This window comes from Ctenopharyngodon idella, chromosome 9 (genome assembly GCF_019924925.1).
Source record: "Ctenopharyngodon idella isolate HZGC_01 chromosome 9, HZGC01, whole genome shotgun sequence".
NCBI classification, from domain to species: domain Eukaryota; kingdom Metazoa; phylum Chordata; class Actinopteri; order Cypriniformes; family Xenocyprididae; genus Ctenopharyngodon; species Ctenopharyngodon idella.
Window position 1 is genome coordinate 10,642,326 of NC_067228.1, and position 21,341 is coordinate 10,663,666.

The following is a 21,341-nucleotide window of genomic DNA, read 5'->3' on the forward strand; positions in this document are numbered from 1 at the left end:
AATTGAGAACATGCAGTTTACACTGCTAAGAGTGGTTGCTAAGGGTGTTGTGTAGTGATACACAGAACCGTTGAGTGAAGCGGTCCTAGCCGTGTTTTATCGCGAATAAAACACAGCTATTGACTAATCAGAATCAAGGACGGGAACTAACCGTTTTATAATATATATATATATATATATATATATATATATATATATATATATTAAAAATAATATATTGAATATATATATTTAATTAATATTTATATTCAGCAAGGATTTCAAATAAATGCTGTTCTTTTAAACTTTCTATTCATCAAAAAATACAGCCTTGACTGGTGCATTTTTTGGATAAGTCATTAGTCAGATCATCAGAAGCCAAAGAACAACTATCCCAAGGTCTGTATGCCCAGAGTAATTGTGAAAGACTATTACAGTCTAGACTGACTGATGAATGTTCCCTCTTTCATATCCGGGAATCTTAAGTTGTTTTAAAATAAGTAAAGAAGTCAACAATATACAAAGAGCTGAAAAAAGCTGAAAAAGTAAAGTATATCACTTTTAATTCTGCATTTGAAGTTCAATTCATATTTTGATATAATATTTTAGTCAAAAAGCTGTTTCCTAAAAGTTCAGGAAATATGTGTATCTATATTCTATTTTGCACAAAACTAAGACAATACAAATATGCTAAATCAAATGAGGGGAGAAAATGAAACTTGTGAAATCGTTATTACACCCCTTATGCATCTCCCATTTGACCACATGTAAAGCCACTGCATAAATAAAACCTGATTTCAAGTCAAAAGTTGCTGTCTCTGTAAAAACAGGAACCTTTAAAATAAGCAGACTGCTGACTAGCACCTTGACCCTGTTTCTCAAATCCCGTTCCCAGCCTGTGGCATTGAGGCTGTCCTTGGCAGATAGTAGGGCTTAAAAACACAGCACCCTCCCAGTCTGCTCCACCATCTCCGAGGACTCATCACGTCACTGTGGTTTCCAGTACCTCTCTCTAGTACGATTTCATCAGAGTGGCATAACACAAAGTGTTACCGAGAAGTGAAGAGGTGCTGGTGCTGGTGGCAGTTGCCATGGCTCTGTCTGGAGAAGTGTGTGTGGTGACAGGAGCCTGCGGGTTTCTGGGAGAAAAGCTGATCAGATTGCTGCTGGAAGAGGAGAAGCTTGCTGAGATCAGATTGCTAGATAGAAACATCCGGTCTGAGCTAATACAGTCTCTTGACGGTAAGTGGATACTCCCTTTACAGTATTTCTCATCTAAAATAGCAAATCCCTCTTGTATTTCTCCTTTTTGTGGACTCTGTTGGTCACTATTTATATTCTTTGGTTTTGTGGGTGTCTCTTAGTCCTAGTTGACATTCTTCTTCCTGTTTTGCACTTTGCTTGGGAATATTAAAAATACAGATAATATACGCATATAATGTGTTAACATATAACTGTTAACATGACATTTCTGTCTTTACTTTCTTATCTCTTTATAAGCAATAAATATAGGCAAATAGAGAAATACATAAAACAAACACTCTGACTTTGATTTGTTTCTCTGTCTGTGTCCTCAGATTGCAGGGGAGAGACTAAAGTGAGTGTTTTTGAGGGGGATATCAGGGACCGTGAGCTGCTGAGAAGAGCCTGTAAAGGAGCAGCACTTATTTTCCACACGGCGTCTCTCATCGATGTCATTGGAGCAGTTGAATACAGTGAATTATATGGAGTTAATGTTAAAGGTGAGAGATCTGTACCGGTCTTTGGCACACGGTAACAAGCCTGAATTAATTTGAGCTAATAATTTAAAAAAATCTAATACAAATTTTTATGGATGAATATAGAGGGGTTTTTTTGGGGGTGATTGAGACAAAAAAGTGAGCATTTGTATCAGTGGTTCTTAAACTGGAGAGACGGAGCCCACTACTTTGTCTTTGAAGAAACAGGATTCCCATGGTCTTGGAAAAACTGGATATAAAACAGCATAATTTTTATAAGGTATACACATTTTTGTAGGTATGCCAAGCTCTAAAATATTTTAAAAGGTATAAATTGGAAAAAAAAATTGTGTATTCAAATATTTTTTAAAAATCCTTATCCTAAACCTTAATCTATAAACCACAAACAACTGGAAAATTCATGTATATTCATTTGTTAAAAAAAGAGAGGCCCCTGAAAAATATTCAGTACTTAAAACGTCTGGAATCCTGAAATGTAATTATTTTAATTTTAGTTAGGCAAACAAAAACTTTGTCAATTAGCTGCACATGTACCCAAGGAATCCTATGGAGGACCTTGTAGTCAAAAAGTTTGAGAAATACTGACTTAAATGAGACTTGATTTAGCAACACAAATAAAATATAAAAAATCCACTTTGACTCATCAAAATATGCCAACACAATACAATATGTGACCCTGGACCACAAAACCAGTCAAAATTATTGATTTTTCTTTTATGCCAAAAATCATTAGGATATTAAGTAAAGATCATGTTCCATGAAGATATTTTGTAAATTTCCTACCGTAAATATATACAAAATTTATTTTTGTGAGTGGATATGCATTGCTAAAGACTTCGTTTAGACAATTTTAAAGGTGATTTTCTCAATATTTTGATTTTTTTGCACCCTCAGATTCCAGATTTTTAAATAGTTGTATTTTGGTCATATATTGTCCTATCCTAACAAACCATACATCAATGGCAATCTTATTTATTCCGCTTTTAGATGATGTATAAATCTCAATTTCAAAAAATTGACCCTTATGACTGGTTTTGTGGTCCAGGGTCACATTCACATATAGTAATAATAAGGTTCAAAGACAATGAATTTTTTTTTTTTTTTTTTTTTTTCCATGGCAGGAACACAGCTGCTGCTCGAGACCTGCATCCAAGAAAACGTAGCCTCCTTCATTTATACAAGCAGCATTGAGGTGGCTGGTCCCAATTCCCGTGGTGACCCAATCATTAATGGCGATGAGGACACCCCCTACTCCTGCTGTCTTAAGTTTAACTACAGCAAAACCAAGCAGGAGGCTGAACAGATTTGCCTTCAGGCCAATGGAGAGCTGCTCCACAATGGAGGTCAGCTGGCTACTTGTGCATTGAGGCCCATGTACATCTATGGACCAGGCTGTCGATTTACTTTAGGCCACATGAGGGATGGAATCCGCAATGGAAACGTGCTGCTGAGAATATCACGACGTGAGGCAAAGGTGAATCCTGTATACGTGGGGAACGCAGCCCTGGCACATCTACAGGCAGGTCGGGCCCTCAAAGATTCTCAGAAAAGGGCCGTGATGGGTGGAAACTTCTATTACGTCTCAGACAACACACCACCTGTCAGCTATTCAGACTTTAACTATGCTGTTCTTTCACCATTAGGCTTTGGGATACAAGAGAGGCCCATTTTGCCCTTTCCACTTCTATATCTTCTGTCATTCCTCATGGAATTACTGCACGTTGTGCTTCGACCCATCCTGAGGTTCACTCCACCCCTAAATAGGCAGTTACTGACCATGTTAAACACACCATTTAGTTTCTCATATCAAAAGGCTCACAGGGATTTCGGATATTGCCCTCGCTATGACTGGGAAGAGGCACGCAAGCGCACTACCGATTGGCTAGCGTCTGTCTTACCCACAGAGAGACAGCAAATTAACTTGAAATAAACTAACATCATGTTTATGAATACTGTGCTAACCTGTATTTCTCAACAGCCATGTTCTGCTTATTGGTTAGTAATATTCCTTCGAATCCACAGTAGGAGAAAACATTAGTTGTCTAGTGTCTTGGATAATGCATGTTTTACATAATAAAAAAACCTGGAAATGACTGTATATTATGTTTAAACTTGTCTGATAAATAGAAATAAATATCCACATAAAGAAAAAAAGATACACTGTTATTTATTCCAAAAGAAGATGGTTTTATTGTATAAATTAATGTATTTTTAAAATCGAAGAGAAAGAAGTAGGCCGTCGGCTAGTCAGGCACTATATAATCCGTGAATTTTTAATGCAAATAATGACTTGTAAGTAAACGACTGTATTAATTCAGGCCTACCTGACTGAGTCTGCATTACTCTGCTTGTCTGTTGTTGTAATTCGTTACGCCTGTAGGTGGCGACACGTGACTGTCTTTATTCATTTGCTCAACCGATTCGTTCAAAAACACTTCTGCGTTGTTCAGGAACTATTTTCGTTGGCAAAGACAGAGATGTGCGTTCGCAAAGCCACTGGAAGGCAAGCCTGCAACCTTTAGCCAAAAAAGCGTAACGGCTAATGCTAACTGGCGGTATGGGCGGTACGCATTGGCGGTACGCAGCGAGGCGTTTTGAACGGCGACACAATAGGCTGAGAGGTGCCGCACGTGATTAAGTTAGCCGTTACGCTTTCTCCAATGGTAAGAGATATAGACCCTCTTATCTTCCTATAATAATACGATCTCTGGCGTCCGTCACTACACGATTTTTTCCGCAATTTACAGTCTGGAGGAGTCAAAGGCTCGACGCTAGTTGACGAAAATCAGAGCCAGTTTGCAGAAATTATGCAGATTCTCAGAAAATCACGTATGATGGGCACAGTCATTAGGCTCCTAGTCTGCCTAGTGCTTTAAAACCTGTTGAGGTTTTAAAAGTCGTGTAGTGCATTCCACAGTTTGATTGACAGGCGATCTAACCAATCATAACGCCGAATCCGCCACGTCGGTGGACTTGAACTTGAAAAATGGTGTGTACTGACGTCTTTCCGTGATTGAAACAACATTCCTTATGATGTTCATTCATGCTCATTCATGCTTATTTGATGCTATAAATGAACTAGTAGGAAGAGATGATATGGTATTTATTGTTTAAATTTTTTTATACAAGGCTCGAAATTGCGACCATTTTAGTCGCATGCTCCCTAAATTTAATGCGTGCAATGCTCTTCATTGAGGTGCGACCTGTTTTCATTTCTCTGCAAAACGTTCGCTAATTACTATGTGCCTGCTGTTAGCTGATACAGTTACCAGTCCACCGTTCTATCACATAACCAATTAAACTACATCTGTAAGTTCTTAAGTTTAAAGCAGACTTTAAGCGAAATAATAGGCTAATGTATATGTACTGACGGTAACAAGGTTGCGCAGCCTTTTGAGGAGAAATGGAAACAAATGAGCGCAGCACACAAACTCAGTTAACATACTGCGGTAAAAATTCAAAATGTGGAGTTTTTATATAACATATGATACAGTTAAGCAACATCACATGACCAAGAAGATCGCTGTCTTCCACTATCACGATTGAAAATGTGACATTGATTTCATTCAAAGTTGAATAAACAAGTAGTTAAAATTAAATCACTTACATTTTAGATGCAATATTTACTTTATTTACATGGTCGACCAAAGAAGTGAGGACACGTGCTCAGCATCATATCCAGAGGTTGTGTTTGGGAAATAGACGTATGAGGGCTGCCAGCATTGCTGCAGAGGTTGAAGGGGTGGCAGGTCAGCCTGTCAGTGCTCAGACCATACGCCGCACACTGCATCAAATTGGTCTGCGTAGCTGTCGTCACAGAAGGAAACCTCTTCTAAAGATGATGCACAAGAAAGCCCACAAACAGTTTGCTGAAGACAAGCAGACTAAAGACATGGATTACTGGAACCATGTCCTGTGGTCTGATGAGACCAAGATAAACTTATTTGGTTCAGATGGTGTCAAGCGTGTGTGGCGGTAACCAGGTGAGGAGTACAAAGACAAGTGTGTCTTGCCTACAGTCAAGCATGGTGGTGGGAGTGTCATGGTCTGGGGCTGCATGAGTGCTGCCGGCACTGGGGAGCTACAGTTCATTGAGGGAACCATGAACAGAGCATGATCCCCTCCCTTCGGAGACTGGGCCGTATTCCAACATGATAACGACCCCAAACACACCTCCAAGACGACCACTGCTTTGTTAATGAAGCTGAGGGTACACTCACTACTTTACATTGTAGCAAAGTGTCATTTCTTCAGTGTTGTCATATGAAAAGATATAATAAAATATTTACAAAAATGTGAGGGGTGTACTCACTTCTGTATATTCATTTTTTTAAACAAACTCATAGCATCATTTAATGCAGTGTAAATGATTTAATTTAATTGGTAACAGCCCCATAGTGTCTTATTATTCTATAATTTATTGATCAAATTTAGGAATTTAAAATGAAAGATGAAGCATACATTTAATAAGATAAAAAAAGCCCTTTATAAAAGGGAAAAAAAATAAATGCCCTCAGGGTAAATATCACAAATATGCAGATTTAAATGTCAAAACTGATAGAAAACTGATGAGAATATTGCTTCATAATAAATTATACGTAAATGACAAGACTTAATGTCAAGCCTATATATATATATATATATATATATATATATATATAATAGTTGTGGTGCTCCTAACTTTTTGAAGTTGGGAGCACCAGTGCTACCAAGTAAAAAAGTTAATTTCGAGCCCTATTTATAAATGACAACATTTGAAATTTGAGACTTTGTTTCATATCAAAAGTAACCTGCTCTGTCTTGTCTGTTGACACGTTGTCAGTGTCCTCTTTGCTCCGCGATGTATTTTTCACTGCGTGAGAACGTGATGTGTGGCGTGAGATCGGCATGGCTTGTCGGACGTAGCAACAGTAACTAAAGGGGGCGGGTCCTTGAGAACGGTCAATTGTGATATTCTGAGGAACATCTCTTTTGCAAAAGATAGCTTTATGGGGGAGACTGAACAAACAAACAGCTGTTGATAATAATGTCTTTCAAGTGAGGCCAACTGATTGTGTTAATTTCACTTCAAACCATCTAAAACCCTTCTGAGAGTTTTGGCTTGACACTGTGCTAAAGAGGCCAGAGTCCAGCCTCTAGACAAACAATCAAACATTTCATCTGTGAGGTCATGGGTTCACAACCAGCTGCAGACCAGTGGACAGATCATTTGTTTTTCATTGTTATATTCCAAGCCTAGATAAAGCTATCACAGTATGGATGCTAGGAGTTAATTTCTCTCAGGTTTACATGCTGACATGGTTTATAACAGCACACCAGGAATGGAAGGAAAAGCCCTTCATCCAACTTAATCGGATATTGTAGCATTTTTCTCAGAAACAGGCATTGTGCAACACATTGTGGCTGGCTATTAAGTGGATTCCAGGCTTCTTAGGGCAACTAGTTGAAGAACAGGAACGAAACGTTGAAGGATGCAGAAAGAGTGACTGAAGAATGATTTCCACCTAAACAGGAATCTAACCAGCGGAAACTTCTCACTCAGCTGATTTAGCACTGTTGATCAATAAAGCCATGGCTTGGAAATGGATCAAAGCTTTTGTTTATCTGTCATTGTGTGTCACCTCTGCTGCGGGTAAGATCATTGTTTGTTTGATATTACATAGAATACATTTTTAATTATGCCAGTTGTGTAGGTGTCTGTGAACACACCACACCTAAATGTATTTAATTTATAGAGTACAGCAGTTTTATTTGGAGAAACACTGAAACTTGAAGTTATAGTGCGTCAATAAGTGGTTCACAGATCAACAATTGTGAATGTAAGTGTGTACAAAATTTGATAAATGATTTTAACTGTTTACTAATCCACTGTTTCATTTAAAGCCCAATAAATTAAATTAAACCAGAGACCTTTTGACTAAAATTTCGAGAATAACAAAATGAAAGTAAAAAAATCATTGGTACATAAAAAGCATGTTGAATTGCATTAATCAAAATAAAATAAAAAATACTTTGCTTTAACAGTGCTTGCATTTTTGGTGGCTGCAATTTAATATATTTGTATTTAAACATTGAATATCTAAATTTAGATTGATCATCCTGAACAATTTAATAAATAAAAAAAAATTACCTTCCAAAGTTAATTTCAAAAATATATTCTTCCCTATTATTCAATACACAATATTCAATATTTCACTTTACAAATTGGTCTCTACAAAGTCAAACTTGCACATCTGGGAATTGCAGGGAAAGCAGTGTCACTGGCGCCTGCAGGATTTTATCTCAGGGTACGCACAAAACTAGCACACTACAGTATCTTCGACACTCTTGATGCTTTGAAACTTTTCCTGAAACATTTAGAGAAAAGCTTCAAAGATTTAAGAGGATTCATTTCTCCATCCCTACTCAATAGTTTTAGGCCTTTTTGCAGATCTTTCAATCGAATTTAGCTGTTTTAGAGAGCGTTTACTCATTTTGAGCCTGTTTTTAAACATTAACTATTTGAATGTCTTTTTTTATGTGTGTAAAAAGCGACGAAACTAGCCAATCAGATTTCTTTTCACCCATATCCCCCACGCCCACCCATGCACGCACATTCGCACATTTGACTTTACAACACATAAACGCACACCTTTATTTATTCTTATTCCTTCTTGCTTTCTTTATATGTCATGAGTGTACGCAGTTAGATTTTAATACTCAATTTAAAAATTATGTAATGTAAAAAAAATAAAAACGGCATTAATTAGCGCCATCTCATGGTACGCACAGTGCGTACAGCCGTACGGCTGCAGGCTCCACTTAGCTACCAATTATACATAATTAAAATCTCAAAACTGTGTTTTTACTTTTTGGCATACTCATGAGCTCCCACACAGAATTTCATGCGTACAACTTTACAGGTGATGAGGAACTATCCCAAACCAAGTGTGCTGACTTCAACAACACCACCTGGATGGAATACAGACAGGCCACCAAGCTCCAGGTTCAGTACCTTCTCCTTACACGAAAGAATGCAGACTGTGCCAGCCTTTTCACGCAGGACTGCCTCAACCACACCCAGAAACACACGGCTTACTTCAACTCATCACGCCCCACTAAAGTCATTGTTCATGGATACAGGTGAAGCATTTAATCAGCAGCATTTTGTAATAGGAAAGAAGTCCACGTGAATGATCTTTTACACAGATGATTCCTTGATTTACTGTGTTTCAGAGCCTTGGGCAGCAAACCTTCCTGGGTGAGTGGCTTAGCCCAGGCTCTATTGCGGGAAGGAGACGTGAACGTTCTGGTGGTGGACTGGGTCTATGGAGCCTCCTTTGCTTATAACTTGGTGGTAGAGAACTACAAGGAGGTGGCTGTGCAGATATCAGTGCTTATCAATCAGCTTACGGTAAATGTTTTGATTTTCTCCAAGTATTATATAATCCATTGTCATTATAGAACACTTGACCACTACATACTAATGGCTGCACAGCTGTAGAGTCTTCTGTAAGCAGTCTATCTGGCAGAAGATAGTAAACTTGCAACATAATAAACTTGCTCACATTGATCAATAGTGGCAGTAAATGACCAGAAAGTACATTTTAAAGAGTAATATAACATTTAAAAGTACATTGATGTTCTTTTGTAGAAATATGGAAGCACGCTGGAATCTTTCCATTTCATCGGTGTGAGTCTTGGAGCACATGTGTGTGGATTTGTGGGGACCCTATTTGAAGGCAAGCTGGGTCGAATCACAGGTAATATTTTAATTCAATACCTAAATAAAATATATAAATTTATAAAATAAGAAGTGAAGTGAAGATCAAGTATGGCAACCCATACTCAGAATTTTTCCTTTGCATTTAACCCATCCAAGTTAGTACACACACACATTAGGAGCAGTGAGTGGTGAACACACACAGACACACACACACACAGAGCAGTGGGCAGCCATTCACTGCAGCGCCAGGGGAGCGATTGGAGGTTATGTACCTTGCTCAAGGGCACCTCAGTCATTTCCTGCTGGTATTGAGAATCAAACCCCTTGACCTTCGGGTTACAAGTCCGACTGCCCCCAAATAAGACCATAAGAGATCATATTGAAAAGATAGGTATCAAAATCTTCAAACGCTGTCATTAAAGCAAATGTTATTAATAGATATGTTCACAATTTATCAAATATAATATTATAAAATTTAAATGTACAACAAAATAATGAAAATGATACATTCATATTCATGTTCAAATTTTCCGTTCAGCTTGTCTCTCAAATTCTTAAGCTGACAATATCATTTGTCAAGAAAAAAAATCTGGTAACACTTTACAATAAGGTTAATTTGTTAACATGGATGTATTAAATAACATGAACTAACCATGAGCAATACATTTGTTACTATATTTGTTAATCTTTGTTAATGTTAGTTAATAAAAATACAGCTGTTCATTGTTTGTTCATGTTACTTCACAGTGCATTAATTAATGTTAAATACAAGTCATGATTTTAATAATGTATTAGTAAATGTTGAAATTAACATTAACAAAGATTAATAAATGCTGTAGAAGTGCAGTTCATTATTAGTACATGTTAACTTATGTAGTTAACTAATGAACTTTACTGTAAAGTGTTACCAAAAATCTATTAAATTAGAAAACATGAAAAACCGGTTTTCACATTTGTGCGCTTATGTATCTAATCTCTTCTAATTTGTGTAATGCTATTGCATAATGACTCTATGTAATGGTAAAGCCTGCCATAGGACCATGTAGGCTGTTAATTTTGTCCTGATAAGATGCTAGACTTATGAGTGGAACAAAGACCAACACTGCACCACACTGAATGAGCCTTTCAGACAAAAGCAGAAGCCGCGAGAGCACTCCAAATAAACAATGACCAATTGTTATACCACATAACCTTGGCAAGAAAACAAGACCTTGTGTTTAATGTGTTTGTGCAGCATCCTAAAAGTGCCTAAATGTGAATAATTCAGTATAATACAGAACATATATGTGAGTTTTGTGTGCCCAGGTCTGGACCCAGCAGGACCAATGTTTAAGAGGGCTGATCCATATGACCGTCTGGATTCATCTGATGCCTTGTTTGTTGAGGCCATCCACACTGACTCTGACTGTAAGAGTGAATCAATTATTTGCCTAAGATGACCTAAATCTATTTTCATTTATTTAGGAATGCCGTCTGATATTGAGCAGTGCAAATTTCTTGATGTATTAATATTTAACCACAAGAGTTCATATAAGTATGCCACTGGTGCTACTTTCCATACAGAAGAAGTATAACCTATACATATTTTTGCACAACTGAACTGAAAATTTGTACATTTGCCAGACTTTGGTATATCCATTCCTGTCGGACATGTGGACTTCTTCTTAAATGGTGGAATGGACCAAGCCGGTTGCGCGCGCTCAAGGTTTGCGTCAAGTAAGTAGACAGCAAAAGCTGACCAAACACTAACAGAGACATTAAGCTTGAAATGTACCGTAGCTTCATGCTACCTGAGAATCTGTCTATGTTGTCAGTTTTAATCTACTTTCCAGTGTATGGCTATGTCATATGTGACCACATGAGGGCACTGCATGTCTACATGAGCGCCCTGAATGGCACCTGCCCACTTATTGGTTTCCCCTGCTCCAGTTATGAGGAATTCTTGGCAGGAAAATGCATCACCTGCCAAGGCCCCTTCAATGGCACATGCCCACAAATAGGTAATGATGACATAGCAGAATGATTTAAAGGAAAATCTGTTTGGAAGCATCTTAAAGAAAAATATTTTAAATATTTAAGTCTGTTTATGAACACAAATATAAAAAAAACGTTTACACATTTAATTTTTACAAGTGAAAAAAAAAATCTGTAGCTTTTGAAATTAATTGATGAAATCAACATATACATTGTACATTTTCTTACTAAAATAACCATAATGCACAAACATTTTTGTAGTTCAAAGACTCTAAATGATGAGATGTCTTCAGATGGAGGATGGCCATATTTAACACACATGTCCTCAATCTCAGTGCCTGTATCAGTGAAAATGTGAATAATAGGGGTTTTGCATGCTAATCTAATTTTGGATGGTTATGACCATGATGTTCTAGTTCATTTAGGTGTTTAATCAGGCTTGAATTTTTCTTTTGTGCTTGAGTGTGCCCAGCTGCAGAAAATATATCACTTGGCTAACATTGTTTCACATAATGTACAACACAAGCCTTTGATGCACAATACTCTCTCAGTGTCTATTTCTATACGTGTGTATTTTAGGCTTGTTAAAGAACAGTGGGATAACAGTGAGTCCCCTGCCAAATCAAGAGAAGGTGTATCTCCTGACCACCGCTACGGCTCCGTATTGTGGTATGTATGACTTTGTGCATTTTGTCATTTTGTCCACTCTCACAGATACGGCACGTATTAAAGTGTTAGTTCACCCAAAAATGAAAATTCTGTCATTAATTACTCACCCTCATGTCGTTCTACACCCGTAAGACCTTTGTTCATCTTCGGAACACAAATTAAGATATTTTTGATAAAATCCGATGGCTCAGTGAGGCCTACATCGCCAGCAATAACACTCCCTTTTTCAATGCCCAGAAAGCTACTAAAAACATATTTAAAACAGTTCATGTGACTACAGTGGTTCAACCTTAATATTATAAAGCGACTAGAATACTTTTTGTGCGCCAAAAATAACAAAATAGCAACTTTATTCAACAATATCGAATGATGGGCAATTTCAAAACACTGCTTCATGAAGCTTCAAAGCTTTACGAATCATTTGTTTCGAATCAGTGGTTCAGAGCGCCAAAATCACATGATTTCAGTAAACGAGGCTTTGCTAACCTCATAAGTGTTTTCAAACTTCAGTAGTTCACGTGACTTTGGCAGTTTGATACACGATCCAAACCACTGATTTGAAACAAAAGATTTGTGAAGCTTCATGAAGCAGTGTAGATATTGAAACATCATGAAACAACAACTAGATATTGTTGAATAAAGTCGCTATTTTGTTATTTTTGGTGCACAAAAAGTATTACAGTCGCGTTATAATATTAAGGTTGAACCACTGTAGTCACATGAACTGTTTTAAATATGTCTTTCTGAAAGAGTTAATTATCTTGCTGGCAATGGAGGCCTCACTGAGCCATCAGATTTCATCAAAAATATCTTAATTTGTGTTACAAAGATAAACGAAGGTCTTACGGGTGTGGAACGCCATGAGGGTGAGTAATAAATGACAGAATTTTTGGTGTGAACTAACCCTTTAACGCTGTGATTTATGTCTTATAGATTTAAACAGTATTTCATATTAACTCATCCTGTTGTCTACTTTTTAAACACTACCCACACTAAAGTTTGGCATCAGTAATTAGCCTAATACTTTAATTCAGCATGGATACATTAAATTGATCAAAAGTGACAGTAAAGATTTCTACAAAAAATTACTTCAAATAAATGCTGTTTCTTTGAACTTTCTATTCATCAAAGAATCCTGAAAAAATATATATATCAGGGTTTCCACAAAAAAAAAAAATGAAGTAGCACAACTGTTTTCAATATTGATAATGTTAAGAAATATTTCTTGAGCAGCAAATCAGCATATTAGAATGATTTCTGAAGGATCATGTGACAGTAAGGACTGGCGTAATAATGCTGAAAATTCAGCTTTGCCATCACAAGAATAAATTACATTTTTAAATATATTCAAATGTATTTTTGATCAAATAAAACCAGCCTTGGTTAGCATTTCTTTCAGAAACATTACAAAATCTTACCAACCCCAACATTTTGAATGGTAGAATAGAGACACCCAAAAAATATTTACTAAAGAAGGAAAAAAGTAGTCTCTATAGGCTTAGTGAAATCAATAGAAACTATACTGCTATACGTAACAGCATATAAATGAAGTGTTATGTTAATTTAACATTAAAATAATGGCACTCATGCCCATACTCTTTTTCAGCACATCACATCCTTGTGGAATTGAGGGTTTCCCGATTAGACAAGACTGCTGAGGTTCAGCTTACCCTGATCTCTACAGGACATCCTCAGACAGAGCTAAAACTCAAACTGTGTGTATTCTATTTTGAGTTTTACCAGCAAGTCATGATCAATGAGCCATAGCCTGTGCTTATTTATTACAGGTTCAGCGGTTTAATTGTTTAAAACGTGTGTGAATATGTTTTCAGAAATACGGATGAAACTGGGTATAAAAAGGTGGCTGCACACCCGGAGCGACTGTGTAATATTGACTCAGTGCAGCTGAAAAACACAGGAGCACGATTCTACAGACAAGGAGACATTCATTTTGAGTACATATGCATCTCTGAAGTCCCTTACACCAGGTAAATGCAGTCTTAGTGTTTGCCTTTAAACTTACTTTACTCTTTATCACACTCATTACACAATATTTTGATTTATACATAAAGTGTGCATGTGATACTGTATTTAATAGTACTGTATTTGTGCTCTATGTGCAGAGGGTTGGATCCATTATGTGTGAAGAACATTAATATTGGACGGGGAGTACCATGGTCACATGACTTTGTACAGGTGTGCTAAATTAAAAACAAAAAACAAAACAAACAACACAAAATCTACTTAAGAGAGCTTATACTTTACCAGCTTTTAAAGTCTCAAATTCAAGCGAAGGTCACACACTAAAACATTTTTAGCATGTTTAGGTTGGGAGACATTAAAGCTTGCCGACAAAGACATAGATAGGATACAAGGGGACTGAATTGCTCTGTTAGATATATTTATTGTGTTTTCACAAAATGATTGTTTTCACAAAAAAATATGTATATGATTTCACAAATAATGTAAAATATGATTTCAGATACTTTTGTTTTTATGTGCACTGTTCCAGAGAGTGTTATAGTGAAATATCAGTCGAGAGGAATTTAACGTGCCTGAATTTCTTTGTTTAGTTTTGTTAGACAACAATCAGCTACAAAAAATATTGTGTATTAAGAAAGTCAGTCATTTAACATACAGCAGTTCTTTTATGTGTTAATATATGTGCTGAATGTTCATTTTCAGTTATTAAAACTTACTATTCAAGTTACAAAATTCAATACTTTGGCACTTTGATTAGTTTTTTTAACTGCACACTGCATACTTGATATTACAAATTAGATCTGTTCATTCACAATTAGCAATAAGGCTAATCTCTGCTTTGAAATGGTATTGTAAGAAGAATATCAAGTCACGTTTTTAACCCAGCACTTAATAGTTGGCCCCATGAAAATACATTTTCATAACATGGTCAGTATATAGTCTCACTACATGATGATGAAGCATTTACTAACTTCCTATTATGATAAAGCACACACTTTTGTAATCTCATTATCTACCTACTATCAATAAACTCTGAGGTGTTAAAATTAAATAAAGATTGATTTGTTTGTGTTGAAAAATCTAATTTGTTGCTTTTACCTTACAAATCCTGTCGCAAATACAGTATTCCAAACAGATTTCACTAACAAACACATGCCATTTCAAATAAATATAAAACAGCCATGCTGAAATCACAGCAATGTGGAATCATATATAACACAGTATCTGTCTGGACAAAAAAAAAAAAAAAAAAAGTTTTGTGATTCTGTTTTGTCCTAAACAAAAGTACATTTGATGGATCTTTTACTGTTCTGTGTTAATGTTGTCTTCAATCATATGAAAGGAAACAGTGATGGTGATTTAATGGAGGAATCGTTCAGATGTTATGGTCTTTATACTGCTGAAACCATTCCTACAGCTTTGGGGTGTCAGTAGGGGCCAGTGGGGCACATCCTCTTTGGAAACGAAGTGGAAGACTTCCTGGAGTATCATCCTCTGTTAGATTTATGGAAAAAGATGACACATTAAAATGTCATTGAGAACACTGAAATAAATCCCAATACTCATTTCAACACAACATAATCACATCTAAAGACATGTTTTTATCCATCGGTGTAGTTCTCATATTGTTTTCAGTATAGGACAGGCTGTATTTCTGGACATGATCCATATATCACATTCCTTTGGAAACTAGCGTGTGAAGGTCATGTCTCAAATGACAGCAGAACCCTCCTCCTCCCACACCTGTCCCACTATCCAGTACCCTGAAAAGTGCAATCTGCCCCTTGCTGGCAAAGCCAAGTATTTGGAGAGGGAGGAGTGCTGGATAAACAGACTTGGCATGTTTGGATCCCTGGATATCCCAAACCCCTTCCAGTGTTTCATCCAGCCTCTGGCACAAGTGTAGTAAAATAAAACCAGCCTTATTCTAAGCATAGAAACATCTAACAAAATATTCTAAGACGGAAACACTGAATATAACTCCACTACCATGTACTAAATAAAACTCATCTCTCACCCAATGAAGCATTTCCTCTGCCAGAAAGGACACACGTGTTAAATTAGGACATACAATAGACTTTCTTTGTGGTAAAACATAATTAAATGTTTAAAAAATAATACTGTAATTATTAAAGAGTAACACAAAGCCTACATTTTAATTAAATCATAAATTAATAGTATTAATTTTAATAATAATAAGCCTACAATGTAAAATTTTAATTCAGTTTTAAATTATTAGCATTATCCATCCATCCATCTTCAACCACTTATCCTATAATAGCATTCTGAATATAATAATGACTTTTAAAGTAGAAATATACTTTGTTAATTACAAAACATTTACTTTTTAAAGGGTTAGTTCACCAAAAAATTAATTTTCTGTCATTGATTATACACCCTCGTGTCGTTCTACACCAGAACCTTCGTTCATCTTCGGAACACAAATTAAGATATTTTTGATGAAATCCGAGGGTTTCTGAACTACACATAGGCAGGCGTCATTGCACCTTTCAAGGCCCAGAAAGGTAGTAAAGACATTGTTAAAATAGTCCACGTGACTACAGTGGTTCAACCTTAAGTGCTGCACTCGTAGTCGAGTCTACAACGTAAATAGTGTAGGAGACTGACAGGGAAGAGAAGAAATTGTTGAATAAAGTTATTTTTGTTTTGTTTTTGTGCACAAAAAGTATTCTCGTCGCTTCATAACATTAAGGTTGAACCACTGTAGTCACGTGGACTATGTGGGGTTCAGAAACCCTCGAATTTCATCAAAAATATCTTAATTTGTGTTCCGAAGATGAACGAAGATCTTACGGGTTTGGAACGACATGAGGGTGAGTACTTAAAGACAGAAATTTAATTTTGGGGTGAACTAACCCTTTAACCTTTGAAGACATCTGGGCAACTTTTTATTCAAAACAATATTCTTGTAGAATATTCATTTTCAATATAATAATCACTATTGGCCTCCCTTTCTTCCATTTGAATCAGATGACACTAAAGCCATAAATCAAAAGGTAAAAAAAAAAAGCATAAAATATAACAATTCATCATGCACATTCATCACTCTGCATTCTCTTAATCAGTCAGTATTTGTGCAGTTCAAATGTCCAGTTAGTGCAGTGGTGCCTTTTTCATGCAAACCAGCCCCGTCTATACAGACCCACCCGCCAATCCTCACTTGTGTACTTACATTGTGATTTAAGAAGTGTCCCAGTGTGTTAAGCTTCAACACCCTAATCTTTACTTCAAATATTCCCTCTCACTCCCGTAGTCCATTAGAGAGCCTGTCATATCAGCAAAGTCCTCCAGAACCAAGCTGGTTGAGTCCTCACCAGAGGGCATCTCTGTGTCTGAGGGCCAGACCTGGTGTGGAGGTTTGGGCACAGGGGTCTTTCCCTGGTCCGGATGGAAGGTTCTTTCATCAGAGCGCTGGTTAGACGGTGCTGGATCAACCTTTACAACTGTAGGATCTCCTTGGCTTCCCCTGGGTGGTGAGCTAGTGCTGCCACCCTCACTGCCCTGTGGCGAGGGGGCGAGGACGTGGTAGAGACTGGGCAGACGAATATCAAGGCGCACACCGCTCTTGGCAAACAGCTTGTCATTGAGAGAGTACAGTTTGTCAGCAATGTCACTTCCGAGCATGACAGAGAAAAGTCGGGCAATGTAACGATCCTTGGACAGCAGAAGGTAAAGCCGACGTCTGCGCCAAGAGATGTAACGGCAGTCCGTCTCTGCGGTTAATGTCACCTAAGGTCAAAAGGGATGATTAAGGGCATGCAATATTTCATGGCTGTATTAACATTGAGTAATTTTGCTCAGTGGCACAGACTAAAAGATGTTGCCATGATGTACCCAAGCACATAAAATCAGTATGTTATAATACCTGGAAGTTGCCCTCCTCTGTTGGTCTTAGAGACTCCCATTCTGGAGAGTCAAGAAATTGGTGAGGGAAGATATAATGGAGAAATTGACCTTCTAAGGACACTCTAATCCTGTAAAAGCAGAAACACGTGTCAAGTTCTCTGAAGTGTCCTTTTTGTATTAATGTTGGTTTCATATGGTTTTGAAAAACATTTGTAAGAAGCTTCAAGTCAGCAAGTCAGAAACCTATTCACCTATTTTCTAAATCTAAGCATGTTATTGATCTTATTGTGAAGGATTTATCCATTTCAGTTTTAAAAATGTTTTGAACTCGTAATGTCTAATCAAAATGCCATAACTGAACCTTCCGGTGAAACAACTTCTCTCAGTGCAGGGATGACGTATTGTTTGTAGGCCAAAACCCAGAAACAAGTTAGCATTTTAGCACAGTCAATGGTTTTTTATTTTTTTTATTTTTATGGGTTTTTGTTTAAGTGCTTGAAATAAGGTCTGTGGTGCACACAAGCTCAAGATATTTTCACATTTATACCCTCTTGTGATTTTTTTTAAAGCTTTTATTGTTCATAAAAGTTGTGTTCATATGTGAAGATTATCATGATGAACAAAATGAGTAAGAATCATAAGTTTTTGTTAGTCACAGACCTTATTTTCTGCAATAATCCAAAAGCCAATGGAAAAAATACTGGGTTTTGTCGAGGGAACATGCTAACTTCTGGGTTGGCCTACAAAAATACATTATCCCTGCACCACTTTAATTAGTCCACTTAAACCCCACCCCTCCACAACTGACTGCAAGCTGGCATTCATTTTTGAGAGCAATTTCCACATCTCAATATCCAATCAACAACTGATGGATAGAACCAAGTCCTACTTTATTTTCTTCTTCTTTCTTTTGATAATCCATTACACTCAGATATACATCACAATATGGATTTAAAGATGTCACTACTTCTGTTTCATTGTGACTAAATTTAATGACTCTACAAATGTCATGTGGTGTAACCATGAGGTAAAAAGTAAAAACATTTATTTTGACCTTAAATAGGCCTACATGTGAGTGTACACATCATTATTTTCGAAAAAGGTTTCCAACATAATTTAAGATAAATATCACAGATATTAATAAATAATTCATAGATATTAAGTTTTTGGGGAGTTTCACTATGACATTTTACAACCTGAATTAACCTTGCTTTGTCATAAAAAGGTCAAATTATTTGAGATTTTAAGAGACTAAAGGCCTATTCACACCAAGGACAGTAACTATAATGATATGGTTATAAAAATTGTTCTACATTTAAAAGAAAAGTTTATTCTACATTTATTCTTCACCACATGATTTGGCAGACAAAAGTGTTTCCTAAGCAGTGAAGTAGTTTTATTAAAATATTTTATATTATAAAAGATTATGCCAAAATCCCTACTACTACTTAATGAGGCTTTTTCTTCATGAAGTCAAGTCACCTTTATTTATATAGCACTTTATACAATACATATTGTTTCAAAGCAGCTTCACAGTGATTAACAGGAAAATAACAATCAATGATGCACACTTTATCAAATGAGACAAATTCAAATTCTACATATTTATTGCATTTGTAATGATTTTTTGAATTATTAGATAAGACAAAACACATCTTGACCCCAAAAAAATGTGTATTATACGACTCAGAATGAACAGCTTGCATATTGTGAGCTACTACAAACATCAATATTTGGTACACTTTCAGGTAAAGAAGCAGATATTTGCAGATTTCAACCACTAATAGAGAGAGAATCACATGTCTACAACTCTACGATACATTGTTTCTCACCTGCCAGAAATGAGAAAAGACAGCTGATCAATGGGCGTCTTCCCCTCCACAGCATATGTCTCCTCCGCCGCTAGAGAGAGCACTTTGTTCTCGCTAGCAGCCGTGATGTCCTTGAACACCTGCACAGGTACATCCAGCGGCAGATAGACCGCCGTGTAGAACGCAGAAAGCTCCTCGTTGGCTAAACCGTCCTGCATCAGCCGAAAAATCAGATGACACACCTGGGCCAAACACTGCAGCATCAGCAGCAGGTTCCAGAGGAAGACATCAAGGCCGCACACCGTCAGCCAGCCCCACAGAGCCAGACAGAGGAAAGCGGGAGCCAAAAAACTGAAGATGTACAGAGCCCCATATGCTCCACTACCACCCATATAGCCCAAAAAAAGAATAGTGTTACCCAGATGGTAGATGGCACCTTCAGTGCTGTTGGTCCAGCCATTGCAGAGTGTGTGATTGAAAATTATGCTGTCAATGAAGATAGAGTCGCCACTATTCATGTTTGAGTCTCCAATTCAATGAAATACCGAATTAAAAAAAGAGTGTCATCAAATACCTTGATGGAAAAATTAGAGGTTCAAAAGCCCAAGGTATTAAAATGGTTGTTAAAAAGACTAGATATTAGATACAAACAGATTGTTCCCCACACCCTCTAACAGTCAATGCACCACTTACTGCCAAAAACAGTTGGAATGAAGGAAGCTTCATAATTCCGTTCCATTCAGTTCCATTGACACCCACTTTTCCTTTTAGAAATCAGCCCTATAATGTCTCTGCTTCTGTTCCCTGTCCCACACTGGACTGAAGACTGTTGGAAACATGGAGCAGGAGAGGCGGGGGTAGAGACTATGAGAAGGATAACCATGTTTGGAATTGAAACCCAAGGAGGAAAGAGCCACAGACAGAAAGCAGACTCACTACTTAACATAACACAAAGATGGTCGAGCAGAGTGATTACGATAACAAGTGGCATGGAGAGAAGCGTTCACTGACATTTGTGAAGATCTTTGAAAGCTCTGCTAGATGTCACCAACACTCATTTTCTCACAATCAAAGAGTAAACTTGTATTCCAGCTCTTCTGGTGTTTGAGGGGAGGAGGGTCCTAGGCTATGGGGGGCATATTTAGAGAATCTGAGACAGATAAAATAACAGAGGAGATCATGTAACACTGTTTACCTCCCCCTCCCTGGCCATTCCTGTTTGTAGTTTCACATAACTTGGCCCAGCAATTGGTAGATAATGTAATACACTATTCTGCTGCTTAGAAATAGGGTGCAGGAGTGGATTTATATATATATATATATATATATATATATATATATATATTATATATATTTTTTTTTTTAAAAATAAGATTTAAGAAGCTGTGCTATACTGTCAAAATCGTTGAGTGACATGCAACATTATTTACACGTAAACGACAGTGCACCTTGCGTTTATAGCAAAAAAGAAAAACCGCAAACTTCACTTAATTTTACTTAGAATTCCCATAAAAAAGTCAGAATTGTGAGATACAAACTCAGAATCGTGATTAGTAAATTCAGAATTGAGAGATATAAACTCAGAATGGCGAGAAAAAGGTCAGAATTGTGAGG

At 36.9% G+C, this 21,341-nt stretch overlaps 3 protein-coding genes across 6 annotated transcripts; 2 read left to right on the top strand and 1 right to left on the bottom strand.

Annotated features, from left to right (window-relative positions):
* Window positions 1-847: 847 nt before the first annotated feature.
* hsd3b1 (hydroxy-delta-5-steroid dehydrogenase, 3 beta- and steroid delta-isomerase 1) lies at window positions 848-6,014 on the top strand. The gene is made up of 3 exons (XM_051905620.1): window positions 848-1,221; window positions 1,557-1,721; window positions 2,840-6,014. The coding sequence occupies exons 1-3, from the start codon at window positions 1,071-1,073 to the stop codon at window positions 3,646-3,648; spliced, it is 1,125 nt and encodes a 374-aa protein (XP_051761580.1). The 5' UTR covers window positions 848-1,070; the 3' UTR covers window positions 3,649-6,014.
* Window positions 6,015-6,938: 924 nt separating this feature from the next.
* Window positions 6,939-14,786, top strand: pla1a (phospholipase A1 member A). Of its 2 annotated transcripts, none has more exons than XM_051905618.1 (11): window positions 6,939-7,350; window positions 8,621-8,840; window positions 8,934-9,111; window positions 9,352-9,460; window positions 10,729-10,830; window positions 11,047-11,139; window positions 11,238-11,423; window positions 11,977-12,066; window positions 13,673-13,781; window positions 13,899-14,054; window positions 14,190-14,786. In XM_051905618.1, the coding sequence occupies exons 1-11, from the start codon at window positions 7,290-7,292 to the stop codon at window positions 14,269-14,271; spliced, it is 1,386 nt and encodes a 461-aa protein (XP_051761578.1). In that variant the 5' UTR covers window positions 6,939-7,289; the 3' UTR covers window positions 14,272-14,786. The 2 variants fall into 2 exon arrangements, with proteins under 2 accessions (XP_051761578.1, XP_051761579.1); XM_051905619.1 differs by having other exon boundaries at window positions 11,256-11,423.
* Window positions 14,451-21,026, bottom strand: popdc2 (popeye domain containing 2). Of its 3 annotated transcripts, none has more exons than XR_007931605.1 (4): window positions 19,749-21,025; window positions 17,936-18,044; window positions 17,243-17,799; window positions 14,451-15,543 (listed from the first exon to the last, which is right to left on the bottom strand). XR_007931605.1 is itself a non-coding variant. In XM_051905621.1 (4 exons), the coding sequence occupies exons 1-4, from the start codon at window positions 20,243-20,245 to the stop codon at window positions 15,537-15,539; spliced, it is 1,116 nt and encodes a 371-aa protein (XP_051761581.1). In that variant the 5' UTR covers window positions 20,246-21,026; the 3' UTR covers window positions 14,451-15,536. The 3 variants fall into 3 exon arrangements, 2 of the variants coding, with proteins under 2 accessions (XP_051761581.1, XP_051761583.1); XM_051905621.1 differs by having other exon boundaries at window positions 17,297-17,799; window positions 19,749-21,026; XM_051905623.1 differs by having other exon boundaries at window positions 17,385-17,799; window positions 19,749-21,014.
* Window positions 21,027-21,341: the final 315 nt, after the last annotated feature.

Coding starts and splice junctions, on each gene's coding strand:
- pla1a (XM_051905618.1), top strand. CDS start 7,290: ATGGCTTGGAAATGGATCAAAGCTTTTGTTTATCTGTCATTGTGTGTC. Junction 10,831..11,046: donor CATCCACACTGACTCTGACT/GTAAGAGTGAAT, acceptor TACATTTGCCAG/ACTTTGGTATATCCATTCCT. Junction 11,140..11,237: donor GCGCTCAAGGTTTGCGTCAA/GTAAGTAGACAG, acceptor CTATGTTGTCAG/TTTTAATCTACTTTCCAGTG.
- popdc2 (XM_051905621.1), bottom strand. CDS start 20,245: ATGAATAGTGGCGACTCTATCTTCATTGACAGCATAATTTTCAATCAC. Junction 18,045..19,748: donor TCTTTTCTCATTTCTGGCAG/GTGAGAAACAAT, acceptor CTGCTTTTACAG/GATTAGAGTGTCCTTAGAAG. Junction 17,800..17,935: donor CAGAGGAGGGCAACTTCCAG/GTATTATAACAT, acceptor TTTTGACCTTAG/GTGACATTAACCGCAGAGAC.
- hsd3b1 (XM_051905620.1), top strand. CDS start 1,071: ATGGCTCTGTCTGGAGAAGTGTGTGTGGTGACAGGAGCCTGCGGGTTT. Junction 1,222..1,556: donor GCTAATACAGTCTCTTGACG/GTAAGTGGATAC, acceptor CTGTGTCCTCAG/ATTGCAGGGGAGAGACTAAA. Junction 1,722..2,839: donor ATATGGAGTTAATGTTAAAG/GTGAGAGATCTG, acceptor TTTCCATGGCAG/GAACACAGCTGCTGCTCGAG.